The sequence below is a fragment of the Herpailurus yagouaroundi genome, unplaced genomic scaffold (genome assembly GCF_014898765.1).
Source record: "Herpailurus yagouaroundi ecotype Mexico unplaced genomic scaffold, PumYag 221, whole genome shotgun sequence".
NCBI classification, from domain to species: Eukaryota; Metazoa; Chordata; class Mammalia; order Carnivora; family Felidae; genus Herpailurus; species Herpailurus yagouaroundi.
In genome coordinates this window covers 9,704,608-9,723,482 of record NW_024412452.1, presented here as the reverse complement: position 1 = coordinate 9,723,482, position 18,875 = coordinate 9,704,608, and the positions used below count along the sequence as shown (strand labels likewise).

The 18,875-nt window shown below is 52.5% G+C and overlaps 4 protein-coding genes across 8 annotated transcripts; 1 reads left to right on the top strand and 3 right to left on the bottom strand.

Annotated features, from left to right (window-relative positions):
- Nucleotides 1-131: 131 nt before the first annotated feature.
- Nucleotides 132-2,786, top strand: WBP1 (WW domain binding protein 1). Of its 2 annotated transcripts, XM_040458487.1 has the most exons (5): nt 132-568; nt 895-996; nt 1,535-1,637; nt 1,762-1,938; nt 2,109-2,786. In XM_040458487.1, the coding sequence occupies exons 1-5, from the start codon at nt 500-502 to the stop codon at nt 2,561-2,563; spliced, it is 906 nt and encodes a 301-aa protein (XP_040314421.1). In that variant the 5' UTR covers nt 132-499; the 3' UTR covers nt 2,564-2,786. The 2 variants fall into 2 exon arrangements, with proteins under 2 accessions (XP_040314421.1, XP_040314422.1); XM_040458488.1 differs by lacking the exon at nt 895-996 and having other exon boundaries at nt 262-568.
- A 162-nt stretch (nt 2,787-2,948) lies between these two features.
- On the bottom strand, nt 2,949-9,911 carry MOGS (mannosyl-oligosaccharide glucosidase). The gene is made up of 5 exons (XM_040458452.1): nt 9,798-9,911; nt 6,223-6,842; nt 5,805-6,031; nt 5,141-5,337; nt 2,949-4,901 (listed from the first exon to the last, which is right to left on the bottom strand). Exons 2-5 carry the CDS (start codon nt 6,563-6,565, stop codon nt 3,158-3,160), a joined length of 2,511 nt encoding a protein of 836 aa, XP_040314386.1. The 5' UTR covers nt 6,566-6,842; nt 9,798-9,911; the 3' UTR covers nt 2,949-3,157.
- MRPL53 (mitochondrial ribosomal protein L53) lies at nt 8,761-11,076 on the bottom strand. The gene is made up of 3 exons (XM_040458491.1): nt 10,531-11,076; nt 10,316-10,428; nt 8,761-10,208 (listed from the first exon to the last, which is right to left on the bottom strand). The coding sequence occupies exons 1-3, from the start codon at nt 10,620-10,622 to the stop codon at nt 10,075-10,077; spliced, it is 339 nt and encodes a 112-aa protein (XP_040314425.1). The 5' UTR covers nt 10,623-11,076; the 3' UTR covers nt 8,761-10,074.
- CCDC142 (coiled-coil domain containing 142) lies at nt 10,909-18,824 on the bottom strand. Of its 4 annotated transcripts, none has more exons than XM_040458453.1 (9): nt 17,721-18,824; nt 17,337-17,423; nt 17,068-17,259; nt 16,845-16,975; nt 16,659-16,772; nt 12,991-13,105; nt 12,603-12,780; nt 12,278-12,477; nt 10,909-12,121 (listed from the first exon to the last, which is right to left on the bottom strand). In XM_040458453.1, the coding sequence occupies exons 1-9, from the start codon at nt 18,790-18,792 to the stop codon at nt 11,865-11,867; spliced, it is 2,346 nt and encodes a 781-aa protein (XP_040314387.1). In that variant the 5' UTR covers nt 18,793-18,824; the 3' UTR covers nt 10,909-11,864. The 4 variants fall into 4 exon arrangements, with proteins under 4 accessions (XP_040314387.1, XP_040314388.1, XP_040314389.1 ...); XM_040458454.1 differs by having other exon boundaries at nt 17,110-17,259; XM_040458456.1 differs by having other exon boundaries at nt 11,881-12,121; nt 12,278-12,470.
- Nucleotides 18,825-18,875: the final 51 nt, after the last annotated feature.

The window sequence follows — 18,875 nt, the reverse complement described above, 5'->3', positions numbered from 1 at the left end:
CCCCCCCCCCGCCTCTTCATCGGAGTTACCTGGCTTGGTTGGGCCTTCGGCGTCATCCCGAAAATAGCGCTCAAGCCAATCAGCAGAAACTTTGCTTTTCTGGGCGGCCGTTCATTGGTTGATAACGCAGAGCCCGTTCTGTTGTCCATATTGGCTATTGTCGCTGTCAGTCAGGGCCGTGGGTCGAACCTTACCCCACTCTTTGTCTGTGTAAGCTCTTGTTGTCTGGGAGAGTGGCAGAGGCACTGCTGTAGATTGGTCACTGGGAGAAACCTCTGGTCCGTTGCTATTGGCCCGCCCGCCGGCGGGCGCTGCTGATTGGTAGGACCGAGCAATCTGGGTCCTAGTTGGCAGCGCTCTCCCCGGATGGAAGCTCCGGCCGCGGAATGATGGTGGCGGCAGAGAAGATGGGCCGGGCAGGGACCATGGCAGAGGTGGCAGGGGCGGGGCGCCTGGCAATAGAGGAGGCTGTGGTCTACAGGGGGCTGTAGGTGGAGGCATGGCTCAGGCCAGCAGCGGGAACCGCAGCGAGGAAGCCTGGGGGGCACTTCGGGTGCCGCAACAGCAGGTATCCCAACTGTTCCAAAAGCCTATCACGACAGCCATTTATTTCTCTTTTCCCTTTCCTTGTCCCTTCCTTTTGCGGGGTTGGGGAGGAACTCAGGTAGCCAAAGGTACTGTGAAGTTCCTAAACATGTCCCTTCTATTCTGTCTAAACTTTGTAACGTAGATGCAGTTGACTTTGCCTGCAGCTTCTTAGACCCCATCCCATGGCTGCAGTGGAAGCTTGCAGTGGCTCTCCAGTGACCAGAGGCATAGTGAGGCCCAGGGAAGCTCCCTCTGTCTTGCAACAGTTATTTGTGATGTTTTTCTGTGTGCGTGTTGTCACAACAGAGTCGGGCAGCGTCTTCTCTTGAGGGAGCAATTTGGAGAAGAGCTGGAACCCAGACTCATGCCCTGGATGCCATCGTTTATCATCCACAGCAGTCCCATGTGGTTGGGAGCATTGCTCTGGGTCTCATATGGCCCTTCCTATACCCTAGGAAGCCTGAGACCCAAGGGTGGAAAGACCCAGCTTGGGGGTGGGGAGGCAGGCCCCGGGAGGATAATGAAAGCATCTTAACATTGGAAATTACCTTAAACCCCTTACCTATTGTCTGAGACTTTGAGATGGCTCAGACTGCCCTCTGGCTTCTGCCCAGACACTCTGTTAACAGAAAACACCCTGGGGAGCCAGCCTGAGTGTGAGAGGTCTCCTATATGCAGAACTGAAATCTGCCTCTTTGTATGTCCACACTGTGCATTTAGTTCTCTAGATAGATACTTGCTATTCCAAATGCCTTCACAGGCCTTCACGTCGACAGCCCTTCTGACATTTGAACACTCCTCTCTCCATCACTCTTCCCCTCCCCATAGGTCTCTGAGCTCAGCTTGGTTCACAGGGTGGGACTGTGTCCGTGCATGCAGCGGGGTGGGGGTGGACAGTGCCTGGGGCTGGAATCTCCCTTGGTTCTAAGTGCCTCCTTGCTCCCAGCTTCGAGAGCTGTGCCCAGGAGTGAACAACCAGCCCTACCTCTGTGAGAGTGGTCACTGCTGCGGGGAGACAGGCTGCTGCACCTACTACTATGAGCTCTGGTGTGAGTCTCCAAGGGGGCTATTCTCGGGTCCTTCTGCCCACCTGCCCTTGGGCCTCAAAATTCCAGTCTTCATGGACCTTTCTCTGCATGGGAGGTATCTAAGACCCTCCCTCACCCCTTGCAGGGTTCTGGCTGCTCTGGACTGTCCTCATCCTCTTTAGCTGCTGTTGCGCCTTCCGTCATCGACGAGCTAAACTCCGGCTGCAGCAACAGCAGCGGCAGCGTGAGATCAACTTGTTGGCCTACCATGGGGCATGCCATGGGGCTGGCCCTGTCCCTTCCGGTTCACTACTTGACCTTCGTGAGTGGCTTGAGGCTCTGGGCTCACTACCAGCGGCCCCTCCCAACCCAGAACCCTGAATCATCCCCACATTCCCTTTTCAGACATTTCAAAGCACACTTTACCTAATAGCAAAGATACTACTACCCCACTGCTGGTTGCCCCACCGACCATACCATTCTTTCCTGCAGGCCTTCTCAGCGCCTTCAAACCCCCTGCCTACGAGGATGTGGTTCACCGCCCTGGCACACCACCGCCTCCTTACACTGCAGCCTCAGGCTGCCCCTTGACTGCTTCCAGTGAACGTACCTGCTGCTCCTCTGCTTCTAGCTGCCCTACCCACTGCGAGGGAACAAATGTGGAAGGTGTTTCCTCCCACCAGAGTGCCCCCCCTCATCAAGAGGATGAGCCTGGGGCAGGGGTGAGCCCCGCCCCCACGCCCCCATCCTGCCGTTATCGCCGCCTGACTGGTGACTCAGGTATTGAGCTCTGCCCTTGTCCTGACTCCAGTGAGGGCGAGCCAATCAAGGAAGCTAGGGCTAGTGCCACTCCACCAGATTTGGAGGACCCTTGTGTGCTGCCCCTTGATCCTGTGCCCCAGGTCTCTCCTGTGGGGCTAGCTTCCAGTGAAGGGGACATCCCATAATCAGTTTTGGGAGGGCGGGTGGATTACTTGCCCACCAGAAACAGCCCTGGCCCCAACTCCTCTGAGTTCTCCTTGGCCTTTCCCTGCCTCCTCGAATCTGCCTGAAAGGGGTGGAATCCTGAGGAGAGTGGCTGTGTTTGGGGGACTGTGCTAGCTCTACCCCCTAAAACATACACAGAAGCCTTTGATCTCATTAAAGAGATGTGAACCAGCTGCTTGTGAATTTGGGTGGACTGGTGCTGAACTTCTGCATCGCACTTGACCTGACTGGATTTGAGGGGACAGGTAATAGCCACGTTTCCCAACCTCCTCTGAAGAAAAGCAGGCAGCTCTAAGGTCTGGACTGAGCTAAGACTTCTTGGTGAGGCAAAATTGGCAAAAGCAATGGAGTTTGGCATGGTTTTCCAATTTATTTAGAAAAATAGACTCTGAATTCACATTCACCCCGGGGCTATGTGGGATGACAGTAAGGAGACACCTGAGATGAGCTGAGGAAAGTTTGAAGCGCTAGTATCTGAGAACTGGGGGCAGAAGCTAGGGACCTGGTCCCTTTAGTCCAGAGTGGGGGCCTGGCTCCCCTCTCACCCTTCCCCTTCAGTAGTCTTCAGCCATGGCCAGTAGGACAAGGCTGGTCCAGCCTTGGAAAGGGCGGCAGCCCATACCCCTCCCATCCCGGTCACTATACTGCTCCCAAAGGAAACCTGTGGCCTGGTACTGCCGCCACACATTGCCTACCACATTGGCACGGAGCTCACTGTGGAGCTTGGCAGCCCGGGCCCGGTGGGGACCCTCCAGATGACCATAGTGGTAGAGAGCCCCTAAGGCTAGGTAGTTAACATTGAGCCACACAGCACCCCGCCAGTAGGGAGGATCATGCTCTGAATTGCGCTGGCCATAAAAGGGGCTGGAGGCTGCGAGGGAGCGCAAACCAAAGGGGCTCCAGAGATGGCGGCTGTCAGCTAGAACATCCAGCAGGGGCCCAAGGCGGGATGAGTTGGGGTCCAGCAGCCGCAGCAGCATGGGAAAGAGACTGACGTAGCCCAAGGCATCCACATACTGTAAGCGAGGGTGGGGCCGGCCCACTACCCGCACCAGCCCCTGGGGGGGCCGAGGCTTCAGCTGCACTGCTTTTGTGTGGTTCCCAAAGTCTGCAAAGACTCCTAGCTCTGGGGCCCAGTGCAGCTCATCCAGGCTCTCCTCTGCCTCCAGCGAGGCAGCCAGTGGGCCCAGCTCTGCAGCTGCCTCAGCCTCTCCCAGCTGTTCTGCCAGCCGCACCAGCACACGGGCACCCAGTGCCACCCAGCACCGCAGGTCAAGGTGCCGCTCACTGGCTGAGGGGTGTGAAGCTCGGGGATAGTCATCCAGCCCTGAAGGCAGTGTCTTAGGGTTCAACAGGGTTGGCAAAGCGGGGTCCCGGCCCCGCCAGCGGTAAGATAGTGGCACTGGCCCTGCCTGGCTCTTGTAGATCCAGGAGAACCAGGCATGCAGACGGGGGAAGGCCCTGCGGAGGAAGGCAAAGTCAGCAGGGTCACCACCCTCTAGCATGTGGGCTACAGGCAAAAGCAGGGTTGGGGGGTTGGCATGGGCTGCCCGTTGGACCAGGAATTCTGGGGGCACCCGGGCTCGGGCCTCATCTCCTAGTACCTGCTCTCGTCCAATCCAGCCATCAGCATTGAGCAGCCCCAACCAGTGGCCTAGGGCTTCCCGGGTAAGGCGGGGATCCCACCGCTGTACCACGAGCTGGTGAAAGCCCTCATCCCAGAGGAAGCCTCGTGGGAAGAATGATCGGGAGGGCACTGCTGTGAAAAGAGGGACAGGTGGAAAGAGAGCTGGGTCCACCTTCTGCTCAGACCCCTCAACCCCCATGTCTGCCAACACCAGACCCTGTCCATAGAAGTAGCCAATTCCACCAAGGAGGCCACTGAGGGCAGCCTGACCCAAAACCTGCTCCTCAGAGCTCAGCCCCTTCTTCTTCAGCTGAAAGGTCTTCTCAAAGCGCTCTCTAAAGGCTTCAGCATGGCTCTCCAGGGCCTGGGTGAGCAGGCTGCCTGCCAACTGTGCCAGGGCTTGTCTTTCTCCTGCCCGGGCACTGCCCGATTCAAACACCAACTCCACAGAAAAGGGGACTTTCAGTGTCACCTGTTGTATCAAGAATTGCCCTTGTCCCTGTCCTTGCCCACTTGGGCCTCTGTCCTCCCACTTCAGAGATCCTGGCAAGCCGAGGTAGCGTTCAGGGGAAGCCCCTGGGGGCCGATGCTGAAACCAGCTTCTTAGGCGACTCTTCACCATCTCTGTGAGCAAGGGAAGTCCTGGGTTGGAGGACCAGAAGACATTGTAGCTTGAAGGGAAGAAGATAAATTGGAAATATTACTCAGGAGAAAATGGTGGGGATTATAAAGAGAAATAAGAGGTGATCAGGAGAGTCAAGATGGGAGGGTCTTGGCAATGCAGGGGACTTGGGGCCTGGTGAGAAGGGAACTAACTGGTGGAAAGAAGGTAGAGTGGGGGAGATAGATATCAGGCTAAGTCAGCATCCATACCATCCCTACCATCACCCCACACTCTCTTCCCCGTTACCTGCTATACTTGGGGGCAGTATCCCCTGGATGGGTTGGTGGCATAAGTGTAAAGCGGAAGTCACCAAGTTCACTGGAGTGTCCACTGATGAACTTCAACTGCCCATTGGCCCCAACCTCTGGTACTAGGACTTCCTTGCCATCTGTCACCACATAGAAGAACAGGGACACCAAAGGCAGGGCAGAGGTATCCGAGGCCTGTGTGACCAAGGAGGACAGAAAAACATAGCATTAGATTAGTAGTCTCTCCTGAAAATCCAGCCTTACTCAAAGGGACGCCATGCAGGAGCAACATGGTAAACATATATCTGCAGCGTTGAGGGTCAATGAGCGTAAGTACCTAGTGAGATGAGGTATGGAGATTTGCACAGGGTTCTCTGGGAAACAGTGTTTTTGTGTTGCATACTATGCTAAGAACTCTACACATCATTTTCTTTTATTCCTACAATCCTATGAGTAAAGTGTTATTTGTATCTCCATTTTGCAGACACAGAAACCACAGATTATGGATAGTAAATAGAGATGGTCTATACAGGCAAGTGTTTAAGGCAGGCAGCCAGATTCAGAGCCCCTGCTGTTAACCTTCACAACATACTGAGTTTGCTGGCAGCAAAGAAAGGGTGGAGGGAGTCTGGGCTGGGGGAAGGGTGTCCTGAGGCCCTGACCTGAGGCTCTACAGTCACTCTCCAGCTCCAGTCCCCTCCGTGCTGACCCCCAGGCCTCTTGACGAACTCAGTCGTGAGTCTTAGGGCCCCATCCTGGATGTGTTGCCGCCCGAAGGAGAGACCGTCGTGGAACTCCCAGCCATAGGGACCCACGCCGTCCCCCTGCTCACACGTGTGCCTGAGCTTAGGGGTCCCTGCGGTGGCGCCTTGCTGCGCCCACATCAGTCCTGGGGGTAGAATGGCCACGTAAGTCAAAGAGAGAGCAGGGGACCTGTCCCTCTGGGTCTCCGAGAACTTCACGATCATTCATCCTCATAACTCTTCTGAACCATCCCTCCCCACTGTTGTTCTGGCGTGAAGCTGGGGCGCCCAGATTAAGAGTCCGCCTGCCTGCCCTCCCGCCCCGAGGCCCAGTTACCGGTGAGGAGCGGCTTCGGACTGCGAGTCTTCATGCCGAAGTAGACGTGAGGGCGGTAGGTGCCCCAGAAGAGGTCCGGGGCCACGGCGGGGCTGGAAGAGTCGGGAGGCAGTGCCGAGGGTGCGGAGTGCAGTGTGACCGCCCGCCGCACACGGTGCCACGCCAGCAGCCAGAATCCTGACAGGCCCAGGGCCAGAGACAGGACCACAACGCCCAGAGCCGCTCTCCCGACAGCGCCACGGGCCGCGCCGCCCCGTCGTGCGGGGCCGCCCCGAACCACCCTTTCAGCTATCCGCGCTCCTTCTGCCGGGGTTCCACGGCGCCGCCGCTCGCCCCGAGCCATCCTGGCACGGACGTCGGCGTCGCAGTGCTCGGAGAGGCGGCAATGGAGCCCAGGTCCTGCCTTGCTTCCCCGGCTTCCGCGCTGCGCCCGGAGACCACAGACCTGTCACCCGCGCCTGCCAGTCCGCGCCTCTCGCTCCGTTTCCGTCTCCCGCCGGAAGTCCCGCCCCGCCACGTCAGATTAAGTCTCAAAGTCCGGAACCGCCGTCACCCGCGTGGTTTAGGGCTAGCTGTACCCTGGGTTAACGTTTCTTTGGCGTCCTTGCGGATTTCACAGGCTAGTAGATACAAGTAATCTCACGTTGGCTTTTTTTGTTTTGTTTTTCAAATGACTATATATTAACAACCTGAGACGCCATCCCGAGTGGTTGACATTTAACCGCCCTCTAACCCGCCCCAGGCAGGTGGCTGAAAACTGTGGCCTAGAAAATTCAAGTAACTTGGCCCCGGCCCCAGAGCCAGGAAGTGGCTAGCGTAGAGCCGAAGTGTGTCTAAAACAGACTGGATCGTTTTGCCCACGTTCATGCCTTCTTTCCAACTTAAGTGGAGTGTGCTGGAGTGGACCCAAAAGGAAGCGTGAAATCTTTTTTTTTTTTTTTTTTAATGTTTACTTTTGAGAGAGAGAGAGAGAGAGCATGAGAGACAAAGGGGCAGAGAGAGAGGGAGACACAGAATCAGAAGCAGGTGCCAGGCTCTGAGCTGTCAGCACAGAGCTGGATGTGGGGCTTGAACTCCAGAACTGTGAGATCATGACCAGAGCCGGAGTGGGACACTTATTCAACTGAGGCATCCAGGGGCCCTGTTCCAGCAGTCTTCAAGCGACCTGTAACTTTAGACAAATCAGATATCCACTCAGTCCAGGATTCCTTATCTAGATGAACCGTAATAGGACCAGAATGGTGGTGCATGCACTTCGAGAATGCATTTCCCCCACTTTTCTACAAACCAGGAAGTGAAGCAGCTTAGAAGGATAGCTTATATTCAGGTCAGGAAAGGCTGTAGGAAGGAGGCAACATTTGCACCTTAGCATAAAAGGTGTTTTCATAGGGGCACCTGGGTAGCTCAGTCAGTTAAGCTCCTGACATCTGCTCAGGTCATGATCTCAGGGTTCCTGGGTTTGAGCCCTGCATCATGCTCTGTGCTGACAGCTCAGAGCTTGGGGCCTGCTTCCGATTCTATGTCTCTGTCTCTCTTTCAAACACTAAAAAAACTTTTTAAAAGGTATTTTCATAAAGTACAAGTCCCTATCATCCTTTAAAACACCCTACTCGACATCATTATGCTACTCTAGCTACTATCACACCTCCCATCCAAACTCATTATATAAAGCTAGTACTTTATGCTACATATATCTGCTTTCAATTTTGCTATAATATGGTATCTGGCCCTACCCTCCACTAGTAGACTTTTTGCTCTTTCAACAATCACCTTCTGACCAAACCTAATGGTCACTCATGTCTTTCTCTTCCTTGCTACCATTGCATCTAATTCACATGTCTACTGTAGCACTTATTACATACCTGGGTTTCATTATTCATCTTTGTATCCCAGTACTAATCACAGTTACAGTACTAATTGCACACGGTAGATGGTAAATATTTGTAAACTCGACAACTGTTAATTGCACACTATGTATCAGGCACTATGCAAAGTGCTGGGGACACAGAAAAAACAGCCCCAACCTCAAGTTCACAGTGCCAGCATTCAATCTATGTTTACAACAATGTCTGAACCATGTCCATTTTTACAGATGAGGAGAGAGGTAAAGTCTGGCCAGACAGAAGAGCCAGCTAGCCACTGAGCTGGGGAACTCAAATCTAGGCTGTCAGTATCCTTTTGGCTATAAGAGGCATAAGGCCTCTTAGATAACACATATGCTCCGGGTAATGTTTTAGGCACTTACAACAGCAACTCATTTAATCCTCTCAACAGTCCTAGAAGATAGGTACTACTATCCCAATTTTACTAATGAGGAAACAGGCACTGAGAGACTAAGTAATTTTTCCACAGTCACAGAACTACTTAGGGGCAAAGCTAAGATTTCAACCTTAGGAATTCTGGCTCTTTACTACACCATACTGCCTCCTGGTAGGTTTTTGGTTTAGTTTTTGGTAGTTTCTTTTTTAAAGGGGAGGGGAAAAAAACAGCCCTTGAAGATAGCACCCTTTCAAGCAGAGAAGCAGTGTAGTAATGCTATAGCAAAGTCATGGAAAATGTATTTGGCAAAGTACACAGCAGCCAGTGTCTAGAGATCCTTGATTGTCTAAGAATTCTGAAGTTCTCTAAACCAGTAGCCATCAACCATCTTTTCCTACAACCCGTGATAAGAAACAATTCTATTCTGCAACCAAGTACCTGCAGATACGCACACATAAACATACTTCATTTTTTATATATATATTCATGATTATGCTGAAAACTTAAATTTCTTAAAAGAGTACTTCCCATTCTCCATGCCATGCACTCTGATACTTTTTATTCTATTTTACTTTGTTTTTGAAAGGCTGATTTAACCCTCTAAATCGATTTCATGATCCATACTAATGAGTTGGTAACCTAGTATGAAAAACGCATTGGGCACAGTGTGAAACAAGTAGTGAGACATAAAAACAGTGATGTGCTTTGAAAGAAAAAAGTAAGCAGCAGCAAAAACGGTCAGAAAAAAAGGAGATTGGGTGGGAGAATACAATGATACAGGAAAGTGAGTGGGAATGGAGAAAACATTTCAGAAGCTTTTGTTTAAAAAAGAATATTTTGAATTTACTAACTGGATATGCAGGGAAAGAGAGAGGGCAGAAGCAGAGATAATGCTGCGGTTTCCAGCCCAGGTGGCTGAGAAGATGAAGCAGATGAAGGAATGGAGAAGTCAGGGGGAGAGGCAAGTATATGTATATGTAAGATTATCAATTCTATTTTGGACACAGAGTTTGGTGGGGCTTGGAGGAAATCGGTAGTAGGTAACCTGACCACAGCACAGTCGTTGAGATTAGAGCCAAACAGAAATGTAGGCTTTAACCCCAGAGTTCAAGTTATGACAGGATGAAATGCTCAGACATACAGAAGAAAATGAAGGATGAGAGTACAATTTTATGGTTAAAAGAAAAAAAAAAAAAACCCCATGAGGAAGAGAACTTCCACAAGGGAGTGAATTAAAAGTGGCAGATGTTACTGAGATGGAACTATGAGGACCGAGAAAAACAGCACTGGATTTGGCTAATAAGAGCAAGAGGTACCTTGAGTGAGTGGTGGGAAAAGCCATATTCAAAAGGGTTAAGCAGGGAGTGATGGTAAGAAAACGAAATAAATTCAAGTTTGTGCAGATCCCTCTCCAATCATGTCTCGTTTCAGAAACGTTGGTTGGATCAGTAGTCACAGGGCTCGCTCTTTTTTTTCTTTTTGGCGCTCCATGGCCCTCCAGATGGTGATTCGAGTGACGAAGTCTCTCAAACTCTTAGGTAAGTGTCCTAACAATCCCAAGCTAAAATCTGCTTGTTGATCTCTTCTGCACTGTCAGCGCCCGGTACCAGCGCCTGGCTTGTCCCCGCTCCCCGCCGCAGCCCTAGTCTGGATGTGGGAGGCGAAGGCTGTGAGCATTTCCTGGGCGGTGAGGTGGGTACCGCGCATAATCAGGCGATGCCCGTCTCCTGGGGAAGAAACAAACGAGTCAGGCACGGCGAGGGCGGCGAGCCCCGGACTGAGGACGCGCAGGCTGCCTGCCGCCCCTTCCGCCCGCCTCCCCACCCCAGCCCACCGAACAGCACGTCCACGCAGGGCTCGGAGCCGTCGTGCCTCACGTCCACAATCACCGAGCAGTTGAGATTGGTGGAACGGACCTTCTCGCTGCTGACCGCCTGGAGGAAGGTCCTGCGGTGGGAAAACAGCTTGAGGGTCCGGCCGAGAGGGCTAGACGCCCTAGACCCCCAGCGGGAGGAAGGCGCGCCCCTTCCCGTCCCCACTTCCTAGTACCTCGTCGACTCCACATTCTTCTCGAAGGGGCAGAATTGAACCCGAACCTGCTTCACAGACCGGAGCCCGAGCCGAGCCAAGGACGCCGCCATGGTGACCTCCGCACCGGAAGGCCTTGTGCGGGCGGAAGTGTCCGTTACCGCCGCTCTCCCCTCCCTGCCCCCGGCTTCTTCAGGGTGCGGGTCTCTGATTCTCCAGTAGCTAGCGTTCCGGGTGCTTGGGGCCCTGGACTCCCCACCCCGAGAGGAGGAAGGCCAGCGGGGAGATGGTTTCGATACAGGGTATGGAGGGCCCCAAAGTAAGCGGTCAGTAAATACCTATCATTAATAGTCCTCTTGTACCACGGCGAAAACAATAAATAATGCAAAAGCCTTGCACTTGGCTGCGATAACTAGTCCGTCTTTTGCGGTCTTTCCCTTTCCGTATGTTGCTGTGCCAGATCTAGGTTAACACCATGTCAAGCGCTGGTCCCTTCGGTGAGGACACTGCCATGGCAGGGATTATACAGCTACCAGGGAGGTAAAGCCTCCTCAAGTAACTGAAGATCAAACACATTGAACTCTGAGTAAACAAAGTTTAAACGTGAAGGACCTTTAGCCTAATATTCAGTGACTTAAAATAGAAGGGGCCCTGGGTGGGTCAGCACTTCTGACTTTGGCTCAGGTCATGATCTCACAGTTCGTGAGTTCGAGCCCCACGTCAGGCCCCGTGCTGACAGCTCGGAGCCTGGAGCCTGCTTCCGATTCTGTGTCTCCCTCTCTTTCTGCCCCACCCCTGCTTGCTCTCTGGTTCTCAAAACTGAATAAACATTAAAAAAAAATTTTTTTTTTTGAATAGTAACAACACAGGGAGTATAGGGTAATACAACCCTTGGGACTGATCCAAATGTAGAAATGCCTATTCCACCTCTGTGGTTCCTGATGAATTGTGTGTTTAGCCTGGCTCCTGGGACTTAAGAGGAAGTGGCATCTAGGCTTTCTGCTTTCTATCACTTTTTCTCTTTCCCTTTCCCCAGGGACCCAACTCCATAGCCCTTCTTCTAGGGCCTAGCCCTGAGATGTCTTCACTGTTGGGGAACTAGGCCTGAGCCTCCCAAGGATGCTGACCTCCAGGTTCCAGGCTGTGGTGGTTTGGCCCTTTACTCTGGACTCCAGGCACTGGAGTGATCTTGGATTCTTAGCTTCTAAGTCCAGGTTCTTTGTAGCTTGTGGTTCTCAGGTATCCTTTCTTTCAGGCTCACAATGTAGGCTTCTTTAACATGCACTTCTAAATGGCTGAGCTTTTCCAGCCAGAGATGGGGAGCTCTGAATTTTTGCCTCGGCATCCCAGGTTCCTTAGGATTCGGGACTGGTCCCCAGGCATGAAAGAAAAGGCAAGTGCCAACGGGGGCGCTGGTGCTGCCTCAGGGCAAGCCAGGCCTGCTGATTTCCCACCAGGTAAGCCTCTGGGCTAGGTCCCCCTGCCCATAGTGTGCTTAGCAGCTGAGCTGTCTGGGCTGGGGGTGCTCCAGGCCGAAGAGGGGGCTCCAAGTTCTCCAAGCTGTTGAGGCTGCTGCTGGGCAATTCCATGGTCTGGACCTCATTGCATATACCTAGTAAGGCAGGAATGGAAGACAGGCAGTGGGCAGGAGGAGGGGTACCACCACTCTTGACAACTATATGAGGTCAGTGATGTGGATGGGGGATGGAGCACATGAAGTAGCAAGGGCAGGTCAAGGAGAGCCTGGAGTTGGAGAACAGTGACTCACAGCAACAGGGAGGCCTCCTGTGGACTTCAGGCTTGGGCAGGGGCTGCTGGAATAGACACAGCAGGGCCCCATCCAGCCTCTGGAAGATGTTGAGTGTGAGCAGAGACTGTCGAAGTTCTGGCGACAGGCCCCACTGCTCCTCCTCCAGCAACTGCCGGACCACTCCAAAGTCTTGTCTGAGCTGCAGCGCCCCCTGCAGGCTGAAGGCCAAGGTACAATGTGGCCACCTGCCTCTACTGCCTCTCTAACTGCTCCGCCCCACCTATACCCCCTCGCTTTTTCCAGTTCCATCCAGCCCTCTGCCACTGCCTCCTTTTCTCCCCACCTGAACCGGATCCCGTGCCTGAGGATGTGGTCAAGCCAGGCACCCAGGATGGCTGTCAGTGCTTGGCCAAGGGCAGGGGCCTGGGCTTGGGGCGGCAATCCCTGCAATCCTTGCAGCACAGGCTCCAGTACAGTGCGAACCACCAACCCAGCATACTCACTGGGAATGCTGGGCAGTTCTGGAATGAGAGAAGAAAAAGGACAGCATATGAGGCTATGGAGATCTGTTGAGCTCCTAAGGGAACGTTTAGGGGAAGATGGTTAGGATTTGTGGGGACATGGGAGGCAAGGACAAGGATGGAGACAGAGTAGTGGAGCCAGGATCTGGAGGAGTCAGGACACTGTTACCCCTGGGAACCCTGGAAGGGGATGCTGGGAAGAGGAGTTACCAGGAGAGAGACGATGCCGCCAGTACCGGCCCTGTGGCATGTAGAGTTCGAAGCCCTGTGTGGCTTGTTTATGACATTCTTGAAAAAAGAGACTTAATGACTCTTCAGGCAGGAGCTGTGTAGATATGGAGAAAGTAAAAGGGGCTTCTCTGTTGGAGAACTGCCAAATTATGATGCTTTTTTGAATCTCAGGTTTTTAACCTGGCTTTCATAAAGCCCCAGAACAGAATTCTGAGGAAAGATGTCCTAGCTTTATTGGGTTTTCCTAAAGGCCTGGACCCAGAAAAGATGATAGACAATTGTCATAGGATTACCCTGCTCTTCTCAGCTTGGTTCAGAGTCTGGAAGTCCTCCAGGTTAATTTTACTCTATAGGAACATTAATAGGAAAAAAGGGGGAGATACCCTCACCACTACCAATGTTTAAAAGCAAATGCTAGAGAGAGTGGTCTGCAGATCTACGGACAGGCAGAGGCTGAAGAAAGAAAGGGGGAATTGTATGATCTTCCACCATCTATGAAAGGAAGGCAGGAACTATATGCAGACCAGGAGCAAGCACTGTAACTTTCTGAGAATCAGGACCTTTTGGAATGTCCTTAAACTGAATATTTTTTACACCTACTTCCATTACTTTTGTAACCCATAAAGCAAAAAAGGCCCATGGGCTGGTTTGGTTTCTGTGTTTTGATAGGTTATGTTTTTGTAATGGGAGAGGGCAGAAAAAAAAAAAAGGAAAAAAAAAAAAGAAAAAAAGGGAGGGGGGTTCTTGGGGCACCTGGGCAGCTCAGTCAGTTAAGCATCCGACTCTTGGTTTCAGCACAGGTCATGATCTCACTGTTCTTGAGTTTGAGCCCTGAGTCAGGCTCCGTGCTGACAGCCTGGGATTTTCTCTTGGGATTTTCTCTCTCCCTCTCTCTGCCCCTGCTCTGCTTGCTCTCTCTCTCTCTCTCAAAGAAAATAAACTAAAAAAAAAAAAAAAAAAAGAGAGAGAGAGAGAGGTCCCTACAGCCCGTTGGGAGAGGAACCCCAAGAAATGGGGTATGTGGTGACAGCTCTGTAAAGAAAAGGTAACTGGATGCTTGTAAGCCTGAAGAGAGGAAGGGACCTGGGGGCTGGATTGGGGGAAGTGGAGCCCATGTGGCTTCTGGTATATATCCTGACAATAGCCTATCCTAAATCCAATTTTTTTTTAATGTTTATTTATTTTTGAGAGAGATAGAGACAGAGTGCGAGTGGGGAAGGGGCAGACAGAGAGGGAGACACAGAATCTGAAGCAGGGAGACACAGAATCTGATGTTTAACTGACTAAGCCGCCCAGGCGCCCCCCTAAATCCAAATTCTTGCTCTCTTCTCCTGAAAACCAAAACACCTTACTCCTTATTTATACCAAGGAAACTACCCTATTGTCAACTGCCATTTGTTAGGAATCTCTCTGTACCCAACACTCCGAGGAAACACAAGGTCACACTATGAAATAGTCTTTCTGTCTGGGACATTACAGTCTGGGTGGGGAGAAAACTCACAATGTCTGATTCTTCTTTTCCATCCCAGTGCCATATGCAGTGGAATGCCCAGAGCAGACACCCAACAGTGCAATCACCAGGCACACGAACAAGGCATGCAGAGTCCTTTGCACAATGGTTAGTTCACACAGTAAGCACACTGTCCCTGTTCTCACCACCACCAAGAGCTGGACCCTTTTTTTTATGTCTCCTCATCTCCCAACCTGACCAGTATAGCTGGATCAGACTCTATCACCGTCTCCACTGTTCCCCTCCTGCTCTTCCCATGGCTCTCCATCATTCATGAGACAAAGCCCAAATTCTGTGGGCTGGTGTCCAATGCCCTCCACAATTTGATGCCAACCTGCTTTCTCTTCCACAGTCCCCCATCCATCTCTGGACAAGTGTGTATATGCCTGAATGCATGCATACACGCACATGCACACACATGCACACACAAAGGGAGCTTGTGCTTTGGTCAGGCCACCTTCCCACTACTTCCCCAAGGAACTATGTACTGCCCACCCCCACCTCCAGTAACCCCTGCCGCTCCTCTGAGGCTGTCTAGCCACCAGCTCGAGACATAGACCCTGTATGGAGCTTCTGTAATTACATGTAATTACATGCTAGTTCCCATGGCTATCACTGTCCCAACTTCCTCATGAGGAGCCTGCTCTGGGGTAGGTTGAGTTGAAGGAGGCAGCAATAAATTGAGGTGGAACAGGCAGATGTAGATGGTAGAGTAGGGCTAAACCGTTGAGGCAGGGGGGAGTGAAGCACAGCACCAAGGCACTGTGGGCAAACAGGAATGCAGAGAGAGGGGCAGTTAAGCATCTGATTTCAGCTCAAGTCATGATCTCAGAGCTCATGAGTTCCAGCCCCATACTGGGCTTTGTGCTGACAGCTCAGAGCCTGGAGCTTGCTTCAGCTTCTGTGTCTCCCTCTCTCTCTGCTCCTCCCCTGCTCATGCTCTGTTGCACTTTCTCTCCCAAGAGTAAATAAACATTTAAAAAATAAATAAATAAAAGGAATGCAGAGAGAAGAGGAGCAGAGGGACAAAGCCTGAACTCTGTAGCCACGCCCCTATTCAGGGCAGAATAATTCAGAGCAGAGGAGAAACTTGGGCAGGGAGAGAAAACAAAAAGACGGAGAAACATCCTCCATAGTAGGAACAGATACTGTGCAAAATGGGGAAAAATTAAAAAGAAGTATAATAATTTTATTTATAAGTTTAGAATAAAATAAACTACTAGAAGACAAACAAGAGTAGATGAAGGTCACCACTATGGAACAGGAATCAGAGGTGGGGTGGGGGTAGTTAAAGTGCTATTGTTTTTTCATTAAAGCCCTTCTAAAATAATATTCTATTTCACCTTTTTAAATTTTTACTTCTTTTAATTTTGAGAGAGAGAGCGCGTGCACACGCAAGGTGGGGAGAGGAGCAAAGGGAGAGAGAGAATCTCAAGCAGGGTCCACGCTCTTGAGATCATGACCTGATCCGAAGTCAAGAGTCAGATGCTCCAACCAACTTAGCCACCGAGAGGCACCACTATTCTGTTTCACTTTTTAAACTATGGACATGTATTACTTTAATAAAAAAACATAAGTTATATATTTATAAAAGAGAAACATCATATCAAAGCTAGTAAATAGAAGGATAGGTTCAATCATTTATCTGGCTTTTTCTCTATCAAATGTACTTCAGAGTAACCAAATAATTAATGAAGGCAAATTTCACTTTATAGGAATAATTCAACTGATAAATGAAGAAGAAATGATAGACTTGGGATATCACCACTTTGCACCCTTTAATGAAATAATGGATCTAGGCAGTAATCATTAGTGGCTGTTATGAGAGCCTGACATACAGATGAAACAGAATTGACCAGGAGTTGATAGCTGTTAAAGCCTCAGTGGTAGGAATATGGGGGTCCATTATACGCTTCTCTCTATTTTTGTATATGTTTGAAGTTTTCCATAGTAACAAGGTAAAGAAAAAGAGAACAAAAAATGAACAGAGTAAGAAAAGATAAATTCAGCAGAGACTCTAGAGATTCCAAATCCCTGGGATGTCCCACAACCATCACCACCACCATCATCCTAACCCCAAAGCTGGGCATAGAACAGACTCTTAAACTGCCACTGCCAGCGCCCCTGCTCTTCTCACCTGGATCTGTGCAGTTAGCTTCTGGATCTCCAGGCCCAGCTGCTGCTCCACCTCCAGGGACAAACTTTCTTCTGAGGCCAGTCTAGACAGAGCTGCCGCCTCATGCAATAGAGGCTTTGGCAGAAATGGGAAGTGAGATTTCAGCCCAGCCCAGGCTCCTCTCCTGCCCACTCCCCAGCTACTCACAGGTAAGTCCTTCTGGATCAGAAGCAGGAAAGAATCTGGGGCCCATGCTGCCAGATGCTGCTGAGTTCTACCCAAAAACCAGAGCAAGGTGGTCTGCAGGGTACAGAGCCCTAAAGCAAGGGGTGCAGGATCTGGGGAGAGGAGGATGGAACATCTGAGGGGTCATAGAACCCCTCTGGGAGGAGGCAGGCTTCAGAACAGAGTGAAAGAATAAAGAGGATACCTTCAACTGTTCTGTTCCTCCATCCCCAGTACTTTGTCTCACCTGGAGGCTGACAGAGGAGCAGCCCTGACCTGGGTTGTTGAAGGGCATCCAAGAGAGGAGGGAAAAGCTGTTGCAAAAGTTCAGTGGTATGAGAGGATGAGGGACGGCTGCTCTGATCTCCACCAGCAGATCCCAAGGCCTGGCAGAAGCCTGAGGATGAGGGGTATGGTCTGATAAGGAAGGGGCAATCTGGGGCTGTGTCACTCCCAATGCCCCTTCCTTCTCACCTTGGTCCCAATTCCAGATAAGGGACTGATGAAATAGGTTGCGACACAAAGAAGCCAGCTCCTTCTCACACTCCTGAGGCAGGGATGCTAGTGGGAGAAATGACTTGGAGCCTGAAAAGAAGGCTTCCCTTTTCCAGAACCACTGCCCACTCAGTGATGGGGGAAGAGGGGAGGCTTCCACCAAGCCTCAAGACTTGAGTGGAAGATGAGACTTTGCCTTGAAAGCCCAGATACTATTGCCTGACTGGTGGGGAGGAGGGGTGGGGTGGGGGTGTTCATTCTAAAGGGACTGCTTTTGGAGTCTGGTTGGCAGGGGAGTGAGGAGGCTAGGGAGAAGAAAGAGACCCCAGTCTTCCTAAATGCCCACCCAGGCCCATCACTCACCCTGACCCAGTGCCTGACTCAGTTGTTGTGCGGCTGCCCTGTGGTCCCTCCAGGGTCCTAGACTTAGGTGCAGACTCTGAGCACAAGCTGCCCATAGCAGGGTCCAGTACTGGCTCCACAGGGCTCCAGCCCCTCCAAGCCCCAGTCCACTGCTGGCTGAATCACTCACACCCCCCAGCAGCCCCAGCAGCCCGGGCAGCAGCTCCCGCTCCTCCTGGCACCGACTTCGGAGGTGGTCCCGCAAGCCCGACCCCCTGAGAGCCTCATCTAGCTGACCAGCCACCTGGCAACCCCGCTCCCCCGTCAGGAGGTGGAGCACACGGAGGGGTGGGAAAGGGCGCGCTGCCCCCGGAATTTGGCTCAAGGCTTTTCCCATCAGCTGGTGGTAGGCGGGAAGTGCCAAGAGCACGTCAGCAAGTTGGGACGACAAGCCCGGGCTGGCAGGCTCCCGACCCAGAGCCCGAAGCTGCATCTCGATGGCAGCATCCAGGCGCTGAGCGGCCAGTCCAACGGGACGCGCCAGGAGTAGCGGCTCCGGAGTCTCCCGTAGGCCGCTTCGCAGGGCAGCCCCACGGGAAGGCAGCAGCAGGTCGCGGCACAGCTGAGGCAAGGAGCCGGGGCCAAGGGCCGTCGCGCTGGGACTCAGGATCCTCAGGAGGCGCACGGCCGTCTGCAGGTGGCAGGCGCAGTCCCGGGCTTGAAGGAGCTGCTCCCGCTCACGATGCAGCCGCAGCAACACGGCCCGGAGACGCTGCAGCGCGGGAGGAATGGGGCGGCCGGCTGCCGGCTCCTGCCACCAGTCTGCAGCGCCCGCCTCGCGGTGCTCTCCTGCGTCTGCTGGCGCCGGCGCAGCCCACCACGGCTGCGCTCCCCGAGCTCCGCCGGGCCGTGGGTTCAGGCAGGGAATGCTCCCGGCAACCGGCAGCCGCGGCCAGCCACGAAAGTCCCCGCCGAGAGCGCCCTCCTGCCTTCTCTCCCACTGCTCTTCCACAGCGCCTTCTGGTTGTGACCAAAACGGCGGCACGGTGGCGAGCGGAGGCAGAAAGCCACCGGAGCGAGACCCCTGGGCCATGGGACGCCGAGTCCGGAACGAACCTGACGAGTCCCACTTCCCCGCACAGCCCAACGCCCGCTGCCGCCGGGACTCCGCCCTGT